This window comes from Puma concolor, chromosome A1, assembly GCF_028749965.1.
Source record: "Puma concolor isolate L17-30 chromosome A1, mPumCon1.1.hap2, whole genome shotgun sequence".
In the NCBI taxonomy this organism is placed as follows: domain Eukaryota; kingdom Metazoa; phylum Chordata; class Mammalia; order Carnivora; family Felidae; genus Puma; species Puma concolor.
In genome coordinates, this window is record NC_141667.1 from 234,536,742 (window position 1) to 234,550,824 (window position 14,083).

At 40.5% G+C, this 14,083-nt stretch overlaps 1 protein-coding gene across 5 annotated transcripts in view; it reads right to left on the reverse strand.

The window, feature by feature from the left end:
* Window positions 1–3,332: 3,332 nt before the first annotated feature.
* PAN3 (poly(A) specific ribonuclease subunit PAN3) overlaps window positions 3,333–14,083 on the reverse strand; it is a 134,843-nt gene continuing 124,092 nt past the window's right edge. For all 5 annotated transcript variants that reach the window (XM_086714601.1, XM_086714590.1, XM_086714582.1 and 2 more), the window contains 2 exons: window positions 8,754–8,892; window positions 3,333–6,291 (listed from right to left, as the gene is read on the reverse strand). In XM_086714601.1, coding sequence (XP_086570727.1) covers window positions 6,151–6,291; window positions 8,754–8,892 — 280 coding nt within the window. In that variant the 3' untranslated portion in view covers window positions 3,333–6,150. The remainder of the gene's footprint in view (window positions 6,292–8,753; window positions 8,893–14,083) is intronic.

The window sequence follows — 14,083 nt, forward strand, 5'->3', positions numbered from 1 at the left end:
CCTGAGCCCAGCCTTTAAGTCATTCAGTCTGGGTGCCAGATCGGAATGATTTCAGCCCCCAACCACTGAAATTTTCCCAGCAGAGGCCCCAAACATAATGGAATAGAGAGAGATAAGCCATCCCAGCTGTGCCCTGTCCAAATTCCTAACCCACAGAATTCCTGAGAATAATAAAACGGTTGTTGTGTTAGGCCATTAAGTCTGGAGTCACTCATTAAAAACAGCCAGTAGCCACAACAAATGCGTAGTAAACATCTTAAACTGAACAGGTCAGACCAAACTCCCAATTGTCTTTCCTCGCTCCTGTGTCCTTCTTGCCCACCCTCCAAACACACCCTTTTCTAGAACGCTCTCTTCCAATTCAATAGAATCCTCCGTCCTGCCCAGCAGAGGGTCAAAATCGGAACAGTGACTCTGACTTCTTTTTGCACTCCATATCCAATAACTGGGACATCCTTTTGGCTCAGTCTTTAAAACATATTCAGAATCAGGCACGTGGGTGGCTCAGTCGGTTAAGCGTCCCACTCTTGATTTCGGCTCAGGTGTTGATTTCAATTTGTGACATCGAGCCCCGTGTTCAGCTCTGCGCTGACAGGATGGAGCCTGCTTGGGATTCTCTGTCTCCTTCTCTCTGCTTCTCCCCTGCTGACCCTGTCTCTAAAAATAAATAAATAAACTTAAAGAATAAAAAAAGGGACGCCTGAGTGGCTCAGTCAGTTGAGCGTCCGACTTCAGCTCAGGTCATGATCTCACAGTCTGTGAGTTCGAGCCCCGTGCGGGCTCTGTGCTGACAGCTCAGAGCCTAGAGCCTGGAGCCTGCTTCGGATTCTGCGTCGCACAGCCCCTCCCCGCCACCGTCCCTGCCCCGCTTGCACTCTTTCTCTGAAAAAATAAACATTTTAAAAAATAATAAGTTAAATATATTCAGAATCCAGTCACTTCGTGCCACCTCTACCGCCCGAGTCCAAACCCCATCATCTTTCACTTGAAATATCACGAGAGCTTCCTAACTAGTAACCAAAGTGATCCTTTTTAACTGTACCAGGTTATTCTCCTCACAACCTTTCTTCTCTTTTCCATGTAAGCACCAACATGGTCTTACAATGCTCTACAAAGCACTACCCCCCCTTCCCCATTAACTGATTTCACTTCCTACTTAGTCCCATTGGCCCTTACTCTTACTCCAGTCACACTGGCCTCCTTGCCATTCCTCAGATATGCCTGGCACATTCTCTGACCTGGAATTCTTCTCCTTCCCATATCCACATGGCTGGCTCCTTGCTCAAATACCACCTTCTCCATAAGACCTACTACCCAGATCATCCGATCTGAAATTCTAGCACCACCACATTCCCCACATCGAGAGTTGCAAGATTAGACAAACACAGGATAACCAATTAAACTTGAATTTCACACAAATAACTTTTTAAGACAAACATGTCCCATGTAATACTTGAGACCCACTTAACGCTAAAAAAGAAACGACCCGTGGTTTACCTGAAATTCAAATCCAGCTCCGTGTTCTGTATTTTTGTGCGCTCAATCTGGCAACCCTACCCACGTCCTTTACTCTACTCTACTCTGTTTCCATAGCCATTGTTACCTCTTAACGTTCTACACGTACTTTGTCCTCTTCCTGCTAGAATGGAAGCTCTGTAGGAACAGAAAGATTAGTCTGTCATGGTCAGAGTTGTTCTGTTGATTCCTCTAGGGCAGTGCCTGCCATAGAACAGGCATTTGGTAAATATTTCATGAATGAGCGAATCCAATTCATTCGCTGCACTGAGCGGGATGTCAGAACCTTGTTCTGGCAAGCCGGTTTCTTAACCGCCACGCGTACTGTTTTCAACGAATTTTAAGGACATGAGTTTTAAAGGTCTTTCTTCACTGCCCCTCTTGCCCCAAACTCGTACAGAAGGACATTTTACAGATACCTTGTGCACCTTGCGAAAGGTAGGAAAGGGGAAACACCTGTTTTTGACCATTCAGAGCACAGGACGTGAAAACAACAGAGCCATTTTATCCCCATTGAACAGATGTAACACTGGCCTAGCTTAATGTGTTTCATGTTTTCTCTCAAGAAATCTAAATCTAAAAGATGCCCCCCAAAACATCCTCCATCCTAGGCAGACTGGTCTCCCTTCTTCCCATGAACCTACAGTGGTCATTTTGATTTGCCACCGAATCCACTGGGTTTTTTTCTTTTTCAAGACCCTTCTAACACTTATTCTCACTCTTCTCCGAATTTCTAAAAGCAACTCACTAGTTCCTGCAGCTAAAAAGAAACCCTCCTTCCTCTTTAAGTACCCCTCAATTAGGTCTCCAGTCCCTTATCACTTTCTATTCTGTTTTTCAACTTTTCACTTCAATACAGTACAGGAAATAACCACAATAAACACTAAGTACTCAGATTCAACAAATATTAATGTTTCTGCCATTAAAAAAAATCTACCTTCGGGGTGCCTGGGTGGCTCAGTGGGTTAAGCGTCCAGCTTCGGCTCAGGTCGCCATCTCGCTATGCTATTCCTGAGTTGGAGCCCGGAGTCAGGCTCTGTGCTCAGGCCAGGCCTGGAGCCTGTTTCAGATTCTGCGTCTCCCTCTCTCTCTGCCCCTCTCCCGCTAGCACTCTTGTCTGTCTGTCTCGCTCTCAAAAATAAACAAACATTAGGGGCACCTGGCTGGCGCAGTCGGTTAGGCGTCCGACTTCAGCCAGGTCACGATCTCGCGGTCCGTGAGTTCGAGCCCCGCGTCGGGCTCTGGGCTGATGGCTCGGAGCCCGGGGCCTGTTTCCGATTCTGTGTCTCCCTCTCTCTCTGCCCCTCCCCCGTTCATGCTCTGTCTCTCTCTGTCCCAAAAATAAATAAAAAACGTTGAAAAAAAAAAATTAAAGATAAATAAATAAATAAATAAATAAACATTAAAAAAATATTTAAAAAAAGAAAAAAAAAAAACAAAAACGAACCTACCTCATAGTCTGAATAATGTTTCTGGAGGACTTGGGGGGAAGGGTACTCTTCACCTGTATAGTAAATTACCCAAGTACTGAATCAGAGGCTAGCCATATCTTCTTCCAAAACTACACTGTAAGCCATGTGTTATATAGAAATGTTTGGGTAGAACTATGTACTTTATAAATAGCAAGTTCTGGTGTCTGCATTCTCAGTACCCAAAATAGATCCAAGTAGGCATTGAGCGGATATCTGGTAAACTAATGAATAAACCTGCCACCAACAATTCCTCCAAACACACAGGAAATGTTCGGCCTTTTAAATCCTGGACATAAGACAAACTTAACCTCGTGAAATGAACTGGTACCCCCCAAAAGGACAAACTTCTCTGTAATTCTTTATTAAAAATATTGCTGTACACATAGAGACTGAAAACAGGATTAAAGATGAATAACCCATATTGGGGTCATGACATTAGAACTTAACATACTGGTGCTTTTAGGGAAGTTGTTGACATCCAAACCACAGAACCAAGGTCAAAAGCAAAATACAAAGGTACCCTCAAAAATATTTACAATGAAGTAAATACACTAACAGAATTTAAAATAGGTACAAAAAATTGAAATGACCAACGTTACATGATTTCAAGGGTTGTCCTTTCTGTGCTTTGATCTGTCATAACAGGAAGGTGTGGGAAGTCTGTATCCTTAATTTGACTACTCTCAGATATTACAATCTTCCTATGAATTAAAAAGACTAACTTTTAGACAACCTCTTAAGTGGAATTACACTATGGAAAAGAGGGCTCCCCCAAAAAACACCTAAGCAGAACTAATAGGAGTTCTACAGGAAACCATTCCCAATAAAAACTAAATGAAAAATAAATATAAAACAAAGCTTAAAAAAAAGATGTATTACCTGACACCGACTGTTTTCTGGCCGACGATATTTACTCATGAAAACAGATCAGCCGTCCACCTTTATATTCAAGCCAAGTCCTGAGGTTACTAGGGGCTGAAGCAAACTAGCACTTAGGATGCAAACATTCTTGGGTTTGTGATTTGAACCTGCCTTGCAGAGGGAAGTTTGCTGGTCGATACAGGATGAGACGTTCAAGCCCTATTTTACCCCTGCTTTCTCAAAACATTGGTCCACAAATTAAATTTTCAAAAAGTTCCCAGACCCCAAAACTAAAATAGATGATCCCCTTTCATTTTCAAAGAAAACGATATTGGAAAAAATCTCCAGCCCGCTTATAAATTAAGCATTTCATATTTTCTTCTAGAATACAAGTAGTTCTTTTTTGTACAAAAGAATCACAATATGATTTGTCAAAAAACATATAAAAAGACAGCTGCTCTTCCTCAAATACATGAGCTAATGATAAAAGACTTTTGCATGTTAATGTCTCCAAGTTCTGGTTCCTTTTACATAAAAAAAGAACATTATGGTGGCAAATGTTAATTATCCCTTGAACAGTGAACATTATGTTCTCGTAAAATCCATCCAGATCAAATGCAGTAATTGATTTTCTTTTGAACTCAACAACTGATGCTACCCCACGTGGACTCAGACACACTTGTTAAAATGTGGAAAGCATGTCTTTAGTCTTCAAAGCTTTCAGGTGAAGAGAGGTGTTTTTTTCTTGATGCAAATCTCAAGGCAGAGAAAATCATTTTAAAGCTTATAAAAAGTGGACAGAGAAATATTAAAAACTTCTCTGAAAACTACAAATATGAGCAATTATTAAAATTGAAGACCGTAACATCAGTTGCAAGTGCTTGGAAGTCTTTCCTGACCTTCTGAGTTTCCACGTTTTCTTCATAGTTGCATGGTGAGCACCCGGTGCTAGTAAAACATTCAGTGCTGGGAAAGGAGACAGAGTCTTCATTACTGTGTTTTTGTGAAAGAAAACTCCTATGTATTTGGCAGTCTTCAGTATCAAAGAGTAGGTGTGTCATTAACTAGAAATTCCACGAATACCCAAGTTTGGCAACAACTGCACGTCCAAATATTAAGAAAGTTAAGAGGAGGAACATTCCAAACTTTTGAGATTGACTTATTCAGGAATATCCCACATAGTGAAGTTATTATCAAAAGTACTATTACTTTGGGCTAAGCAGTGACTGCAAAGGCACAGCAGATTGTTATCCCTCCAGATTCAGGCTGTAAAACTTCAGAAAGCTCTCGATGCCAGACCACTGCTGTGTTTCGTTCACCTTCCGAACAGTGTCTCTGTGTCTGTATCCAGTGTAAAGTACCATAATAAAGCTGTGGTTCCAAGAACAGAACTTTATACAAAAAAAGCAAACTGGAAATAATCTAAAGCAATATACTCCTGAACTTCAGGCCTTGAACGCAATTGACCTTTTTTCCCATTAAAAAAAAAAAAAAAAAAAAAAAAAAGTTGCGTAAATGTTAAGTATGTCTGACGAGCAGGGAAACACCTTTTTAAGAAAAGACTCTGGATGAATCTGGAGCCCAGGGCTGTGTGTGCTCCTGTGTGTAAGTTCCTGTGTATCCAATCCTTAGTCATAAAGGATTTAAGTCTACTAATAGGGGAGTTCGTATCCCACAATCCACTGGTCTCTCTTTTGTCTGTTCTTAACAACAAAAAACAAAAACCCAAAAATCTCCACTTGAACTAACAGCGGTGGCATACAGAGCTTCATCCAATACTCTTACAAGGATTATACACCATACGGTGCTTCTGTGGAACCATTTACCTGGTCCATTACGTCCGTCAGGGCAACCCATCCCCCAAAGAGCAAATTCTGCAACCCTCCGTGACGAAAATGCTGCCCACCGTTGTTTCCCAAAAATGTCCTTGCAACAGTTGCCCTTAATAAGTAAGTATACAATGTGGCAAAAGTTTCAAGATCAGAAAAAAGTCTTTAGAAAATTAAAATTAGTGCATATACAAGTGGAAAAACACAACAGCTGGAACGCCATCCACCTGGTGGCGCTCCTTGATCTAAAGTATTCTTCACAGATCCGGCCCCCATGGCAGCCACAGCTCTAGGCTAAGTGGGACATTCTTCCTTTCGAGTAGCAGTGTACCTGACTGAAGTGCAAGCAGCCTGCTCATCTCCTGTCGGGTTTCCCAAAGGTGGAAGGAGAGGATGAGACCAGTTCAGCTGGAGTGCAATTTTGCTATCGGCTAAGGTCCTCAGCCGTGTCCTGCGTGCTTTTTCAGCCAATACTACAACTGCCCATTCGCAGCTGCAATCAGTTCCTGGAAAGTGTTTTCAAAGCAGCGCTTTAAGTCACTGTAAGTCACCACAAGTACGCTCTTCTCGTCTCTGGAAATGAGGCTTATTTTTTCTGGCACGCCAGCATCTAACTGAAACAGACGGAGACACAAAATACGAAGTTCATACCAGGCAGAAGACAGTCCACTTTATCTATTTTAGGACAACTTTTGCCACACTGACAAATATTTTAAAAATTTCTGTGCTGTTCCCTTCTAGATACACACGCTCGTCAGTGTGCACACTTCTCCACTGGGATGTTTTTTAAGCAGTCCTGTGTTTCCACCTAGCTTCCACACTTCATACTTGTTTGCATTATATTCCATCATTTAATTGTTCCCTCAATACTTTCCCCGTTTTTGTCGTTCTGTTTTGTTTTGTAAAGTAAGCTCCACGCCCAATGTGGGGCTTGAACTCATGACCCAGAGATCAAGAGCCACATGCTCTACCAACCAGGCCAGCCAGGTGCCCCAATATATTCCAGCTTTTTGGCACGACGAATTCTAGTGCGACGAACCCACTCGTCTGCTTAATTTTTTTTCTTCCGTGGAATTACTTCCTTAGGAGAAATACTTACAAATACCAACAATGAGCCAAAAAGTACAAATAATTTTATAGCTGAACACATAGGGCTAAACTGCTTTCCAAAGTATCAGAAACCACTGATTTATGAGTTGTACCAATTTACAAGCAGCTCCATATCAAATGCACGCCTTGATATTTTTATTTACATTTTCAGGTATTACCAGAGGTTTTCATACATTTACGTATGTTACTTCCACTTGTGGGAATGGCAGTTTATGCTCTTTACCCATTTATCTGTCAAGATTTGGCAGTAATATTTTAATGAGGTCTTTATAAAGCATTTATACTAATCCTTAGTCCATCAAATAAATTATCTTGTTAGGTTTTCCCTTTTTTGGGTTAGTTTTCAATGTACAATTTCCTTCCTTTTCACTAATTCATTCATTAAAATGTTTACAAGTTACTAATTCTGAACATTCAAACTTTCAAATCCCTTTACCAGCTTAATTTGTTGTAATCCCCACCAAAATACGCTATGTAAAATTTTAATTTTTAGATCACCAATATGGCCATCCACGCTTTTTAATTTGTTACACTCTTCCCAAACTTAGAAAATTACCACATTTTCAGATCTGGGATAAATTTTATTTACTCCTAGTTATTTTATGAAGTCAAACAGAATTTTCAAGTTTTTAATTATCCTCACATTCATTAAATAATCTTCACTTCAGATACCTATCTGTCCATGGCTTGATTTCACAGGATCTAGCTGTCAGTTTAACTAGTGCTACGTATTTTTAATTACTGGTGCTCTGATACATGGATACCATTTTCTAAACTCTGGTAGAATTATTCTCCACTCATTGCTTTTAAGAAAAATGTTTTCCCCTTAAGGGAAAGGGCAAACAAATACATGTCATACTAGATTAGTTCAATGGTACATTCAGTTTGTTCTGTCTTAATGTCGATTATTGACAACACTCTCTTTAAAGGGTTTTAAGGAAATTCAAACAAGGCAAAGGAGTGCTTAAAAACAAAAACCACATTCTCCCTGAACAGTTATAGCACACTGAACACGAACAATTCTACACCATGTGCCATGAGGCACTTTCTCCTCTAGTACTTGTAATTTAGGGACAGTTTAGACCAGGGGTCAGCAAATAAACTGACCAGGGGTCAGTTTCCATAAAGATGGCCAGACAGTAAATGCCTTAAATTTCAGGGCCGCATACAGTCTCTGTCACATATTCTTTTTAGTTTTGCTTCTGCTATTTGTTTTCAGTCTTTTGAAAGTGTAAAAAAAATTCTTAACTTGCAGGCGCTACAAACAAAAACAAAAACAAAAAAAAACCGCAAACAAAAACAAAAAAACAGGCTGTCTGTCTGCCCAGTTTGCAGACCCTTGAGATTTAGATATAAACCTACATACAAAGACTAATGTTTACTTCTGGAGACCCATTCTACACTCTGTAATTCCAAGTAATTCATAAGGAAAATGCATTCCTTCCTTCCTCTGTGAACCGTCTCTCTCCTAGCCCTTTCAAAAACAAAAGTTCACCTCTCCAGTGAATTTATGACGTGTCTCCATCTACTTAGTTCATGTCATCACCTAATTCTCCACTTAGAACACTGGGCCTACTGTGCTTTTATTATTGCAATATTGTATTACTATGCCCACAGTGAACAGTAAATGAACAGATAACATGTAGGGACATCCAACATGAGACTCACGAGAAAGCAATTCAACTGTTAAAAAAATACTTAAACATAAAATTTTTGTTTTTCCCACCCACTGCTTTTGTGACGTTTTATCACAATAAGAAGATCCACGATGAAAAAGTCTATAGTTATTCATGAAGATGTCAAAAAGGCCTGCCAACTCTAGAAACTGTTATTAAGTAGAGACGCCTAATAATTATTAAGAAAATGTCTTTTGGCTACAGAGAATACATCTAACTTCTTAAGTCTCTTAGTATTTATAGAAAACACAACTTTGCATTGTGATCTTAAAAATCCAGATACAAATTACCTTGTTAAGACAAGAAATGATATGACTGAGGTCAATCCAAGGGGCACCCGCTTCTGTCACCTGATGGAAAAGATGATCCCTAAAGAGTTTCAACAGATAACGGTCTCCAGTCTCCGACCAGGTAGGATCCTTCTGAAACCTGGGGGAAGGTAATATTTTACCTCAGTAACTCATGCTGTATGCCACATGGCTATGTTGATTCTTCAGACTCAACACTAGTTTGATTGTTTTCTCTGATAAATAAGTTAAGTACCGTTTGTGTGTCTGTGTCCGTGTATGTAGTGTTTTACGGGTTTTTTTTAATCCTCCAAAAGTTATAGGGAGTCTAAAAAAATTGGCCTTTTTCAAATTTTATGTGCCAACTGCCGAATATTAAAAAAAATAACTTCACGGGGCCCCTGGGTGGCTCAGTCAGTTAAGCCTCTGACTCTTGATCTCGCCTCCGGTCTTGATCTCACAGTTCCTGAGATCGGGCTCTGTGATGACAGCAGGGAGCCTCCTTGGGATTATCGACTTCTCCCTCTGCCCCTCCCTTGCTTGGGTGCTCTAAGTAAATAAATAAACTTTAAAAAAATAATAATTTCATAGAACATGAAAGTACATGAAACCCAGTTTCTATTTCTTAAGGGTAGCCGACCCTTCCACACTCCTATTTTATAATCACTTCCTTAGGTAAATGGAGGGAAAAGAAAATGTCTTTAAAAATCTTTAGAAATAAGTTGAAAGAGATTATTCTTTTCCTCTTCTCGCCTTTAGGATATAGAGTAGAGAGGTAAGATCAGATCTTCTACTTTACTGGCAGCAAAAAATAGAAAAATGTTTAAGGAAACAAAAAGCGGGTAGATTTTGGTTTCCTACCATCATGAGCGGATGTGAGAATGAGCTGTGAAGGACCAGAGAACTGACCAGATGATCAGTTAGTGTCCAGTGACCTCTGGAACTTACGATCTAGTGAGGAAAACAGATGTTCAAAGAACCAAAACATGTTTTAAGTGCATATTTTGATAATGCCGTTAAGAAAAAGGGAGACGGTACGGAACGTGAATTCACCTAGGAGGACAAAGGCGGCTCTCCAGAGGAAGCAGTGGATGTTCCTCCCAGAGGAAGGACACCCTAGTCAGAGGCATCAGTATTTGCAAGGACAGAGCATGCCGCACTTCAGAAACTTAACAAAGGTCGGTGTGGGTGGAAGGGGCTGAGGGGAGGAAAAGAGAGAGGCCGAGAGAGGGACAGAGAGTAAGAGCAAGGAGGCGGAAGAGAAAAGACCAGGGCAAAGAGGGACAGAAGGCAAGACAGGGGAGAAGAAAATTAAAAGAAAAAAAAAGACATATCTGAAGCAAAGATAAGAAGAGAGAGATCAGGCTACGCAGTCTTGGTTAAAAAACTAGGTGTTTTCTAAGAACGAGATGGAGGGGCACCCGGGTGGCTAAGTCAGTGAAGCATCCTTGGTTTTGGCCCAGATCACGATCTCACAGTGTGCAGGGCTGCGCACCGACAATGCAGAGCCTGCTTGGGATGCTCTCTCTCTCTGTCTCTCTCTCTCTGCTCCTCCTTCCCACACACTCTTTCTCTCTCTCTCTCTCAAAGTTAATAAATAAACTTAAGAACAGATGGGAAGCCCACCATTTGGGTTTAAACACAATCCTAAGAGTTTTGCAAAGATCGCTCCAGGGACTGTCCATTAAAACGCTAATTAAACACATCCATTTATCTCTGTTTCCTCTCAAAACCCCACCAAATTGGCAATGAATGTCTAATAAAGGATACGATAAACGCACAAGGACAAAGCGATCAGAAGCAACAAGAGAGGAAAAACCCACGAAGAAAAACTGGAAAGGTGAAAAACAGGCCGGTGAGTGGTATGGTGAGCTGACTTGAAGAAACTGACCGCTGATGCTACAGAAGCCACAGAAGGGGGCCATCGCCGTGAGGCCAGGCGGGGAAATCATGAGGGACGGACGACTGAAAGCGCAGTAGGGGCTCAAGGTGGACACAGCAGAACGGACGGAAAATTCCGTAAGTAACAAGTAGATCACCTCGCTCCCGTCCCCGCCTCCATTTCTGCTCCGCAGAAATCTTCCAGAAAAGGTACCGGAAATATCTCTAGACGGGGTGAACAAAGACGCTCCCGCCCCGGGGTGCCAAGAAGAGCAAGCGATGGCAGGTAAGACCATCCAGTCAACCCCTCGTGGCTACTTGGCCATCCAAAGCTCGACCACGAATTTATACCACAGACAGAACGTTGGAAGGTTACTTTTCGGATGCTAACTCGCCCAAGGGAAATTCCGACACTTAAGAGTACACCAAAAACAAACAAAAAGTATACATCACGGCATCACACTGCTTTACCACACGTTCTACAATCTCCGACACCACCAGGAACTCATCAGTAGCTTTTTAGATGAAATTCTTTAAATTTCTTTAAACTTTTATTTACTTAGCTTTTTAGTAATTTCCACACCCAACGCAGGGCTTGAACTGACGACCCCAAGATCAAGACTCGCATACGCTTCTCACTGAGCCAGCCAAGTACCCCCCAAAAGATTACTTTCAACATGAACACATAGCCAGGATCAGAAATCCACTGGAGAATGAAACAGAAGAAACTCATTTCCTATGAGACACTGCAGGGAACAGAACAAAACTTAGAACAGCAACAACAACAACAAAAAACCTAACCAAAATCTGTAATTGAGACTCTTGCACAAACAAGAATTAGATGCTGTAAGACAGAAACATTTAGAGAGGGGCACCTGGGTGGCTCAGCCGGTTGAGCGTCCGTCCAACTTCAGCTCAGGTCAGGATCTCATGGCTCATACGTTTGAGCCCCGCATCAGGCTCACAGCTGCCAACACAGAGCCGGCTTCTGATCCTTTGTACTCCACTCTCTGTCTCTGCCCGTCCCCCGATCATGCTCGTTCGCTCTCTCCCTCCCTCTCTCTCTCTCTCAAAAATGACTGAACATTAAAGAAAAGCATTTAGAAAACAGAAAGTTCTTGAAAATTAAAATTATGACAGCAGAAGCTTAAAAATTCGAAGGATTGGGAAAAAACCTTTATTTTTAGACAAAGTAAGTTGAGATAATTACCTCAAAAGTAGAACAAAAAAATACAGTACAGAAAACAGAAGAGAATATTAGAAAATTAATGACGATGGTCTAATATCTGAGTAACAGGAATTCCAAAGAGAGAAGCTATCAAAGAAACAATGAAGACAACTTCTCAGAGCTGAAGGACCTACGTTTCCAAGATTAAAAGGGCCTGCCCACCCTGCTGATTCATCAGAATGAATAAAAAACCCTACACCAAGGCATTTCACTGTGCATTTCTGAACATCAATAAAGAGAAGATCCTAAAAGCACAGAGGAAGGGGAAGGGTTTGAAAAGAAAATAGATTTGAATCTGGAAGTTAAAAGACAGCGGAGCAAAGCTTCAAATTCTGACAGAAATTATCACTACTATTACTTAACTATGTACTAGAGATACTAGCTAACACAATCACTCCAAAGCAACTGAAACTATCGAAATTAGAAAGTAGGAAATGTAACTACAATTATTTGAAGATATGACTCTGTATCGGGGAAACCCAAGAAATCTAGTGAAAAACTATCCAAACACTAAGGTATCTGGGCACAAATTTTACAGAAATTGATAAATTTCACGTGTACCGATAATAGGCAATCTAAGAAGAAAGAATGGCAGGGGTGGGGGGAAGGGAGGGGATTCCCATTTACAACAGCAACAAGAAGAAAAATACCTAGTAAACTTAGTGTGCCACAACAACATAAGAACAACTTAAGCACTGAAGGACAGACAGTAAAGTAGGTGTGAATGAATTCAACGATATATACCATTGTCGTGGTTACGAAACTCAACATCTACAAACACATATGCTCCTTAAGTTTAATAATAAACATGTCATCTTATAAAATAAAAATACCACCAGGTTTATAGATTTTTTTTTAACTAAAAAAGCTGATTCTAGAATTTATACAGAAAATTAAACAGTTTTAGGAAACAACAAAAAACAATGAAATGAAGCTGAGAAAGAATGAACTACCAGATTTTAAAATGTCATCCAAAAAAAAAGTCAGTCATGAAGGGGTGCCTGGTTAGCTCAGTCAGTTAAGCAACCACGCTTGGGATTCTCTCTCTCTCCTTCCTTCCCTCCCTCTTTCTCTCTCTCTGCCCCTCCCCTGCTCACTTGCTTACTCACTCTCTCTCAATAAATAAGCAAACATTAAAAAGAAATGACAGTCATTCAAACATTAATGTGAAAGAAGTACTGTCTTAAACCAGTAGGGAAAGCTAGACTATTCGATAAATAGCTTTTGGGCCACTGGAGAGTCTTCTGAGAGGGAAGGGTGGGGGAGCTGAATACATACCTTATATCCTATAAATATTCCAAATACATAAAAATTTAATATGGGAAGAAAATAAAACCGTAAGTACACTAGAAGAAACAATGAGAAAATTCCCGTAGAAAAGGCCTTTCTAACTATGATTCAAAACCCAAAAGGATAAAAGAAAGTTTGATCAATTACACCATGTATACAAATGTCTGCATGGAAAAAAAAAAAAACCTGAGCAGTCAAAAGAGAAATGACAAATTAAAAAGAAAATGATCAAAAAGGACAAATCTCTCCAGCTCCTATAAATCGACAGACAATTCAACTGGAAATAAAAATGAGCCAACAATACGAACAAAGAAAAAAAAGGCAACAGAAACAGATCAAAAACATAAAAATGACAAGCAACATGCTCATTAAGAGTAAATACAAAATAAAACCGCACTGAGATTCAATTTCGCATCCATCAGGTAGACAAAAATCCACAAGCTTGAAGAAGTACTGTTGGTAAAAGGCTCTCTGCAAGGGTTTACGGTCACATATCCACAGACCTAACAACCACAACTGGGTCTATCTTTATGCACACGTACAATTAAGTATGCATAAGTCAGTCCCTGCAGCACTGATTATACCAGCAAAACAGTAAAAACAACTCAAATGCCTACTGATCAGGAACTAGAGCAATAAATTACAGCATGTCCACAGAATGGACTATTACATGGCTATAAATTATGGAGGCATAGCATAGTGGTTCAGAGCATGGACTCTGGAACCATACTGTCTGGATTTGAATTCTGGCTCAGATGCTCACTTATTATGTGACCCTGGAAAAGGTATTTCACCTCTCTATGCCCACACATCTCTGTTAATCGAGAAGGCTAATAGTACCTGTATCACAAGGTAGTTACGAGGATTGAGTTGGGACATATTTGTAAACTATTGAGAATAGTGTTTGGTATACACTAAACATACCTAAACAAAA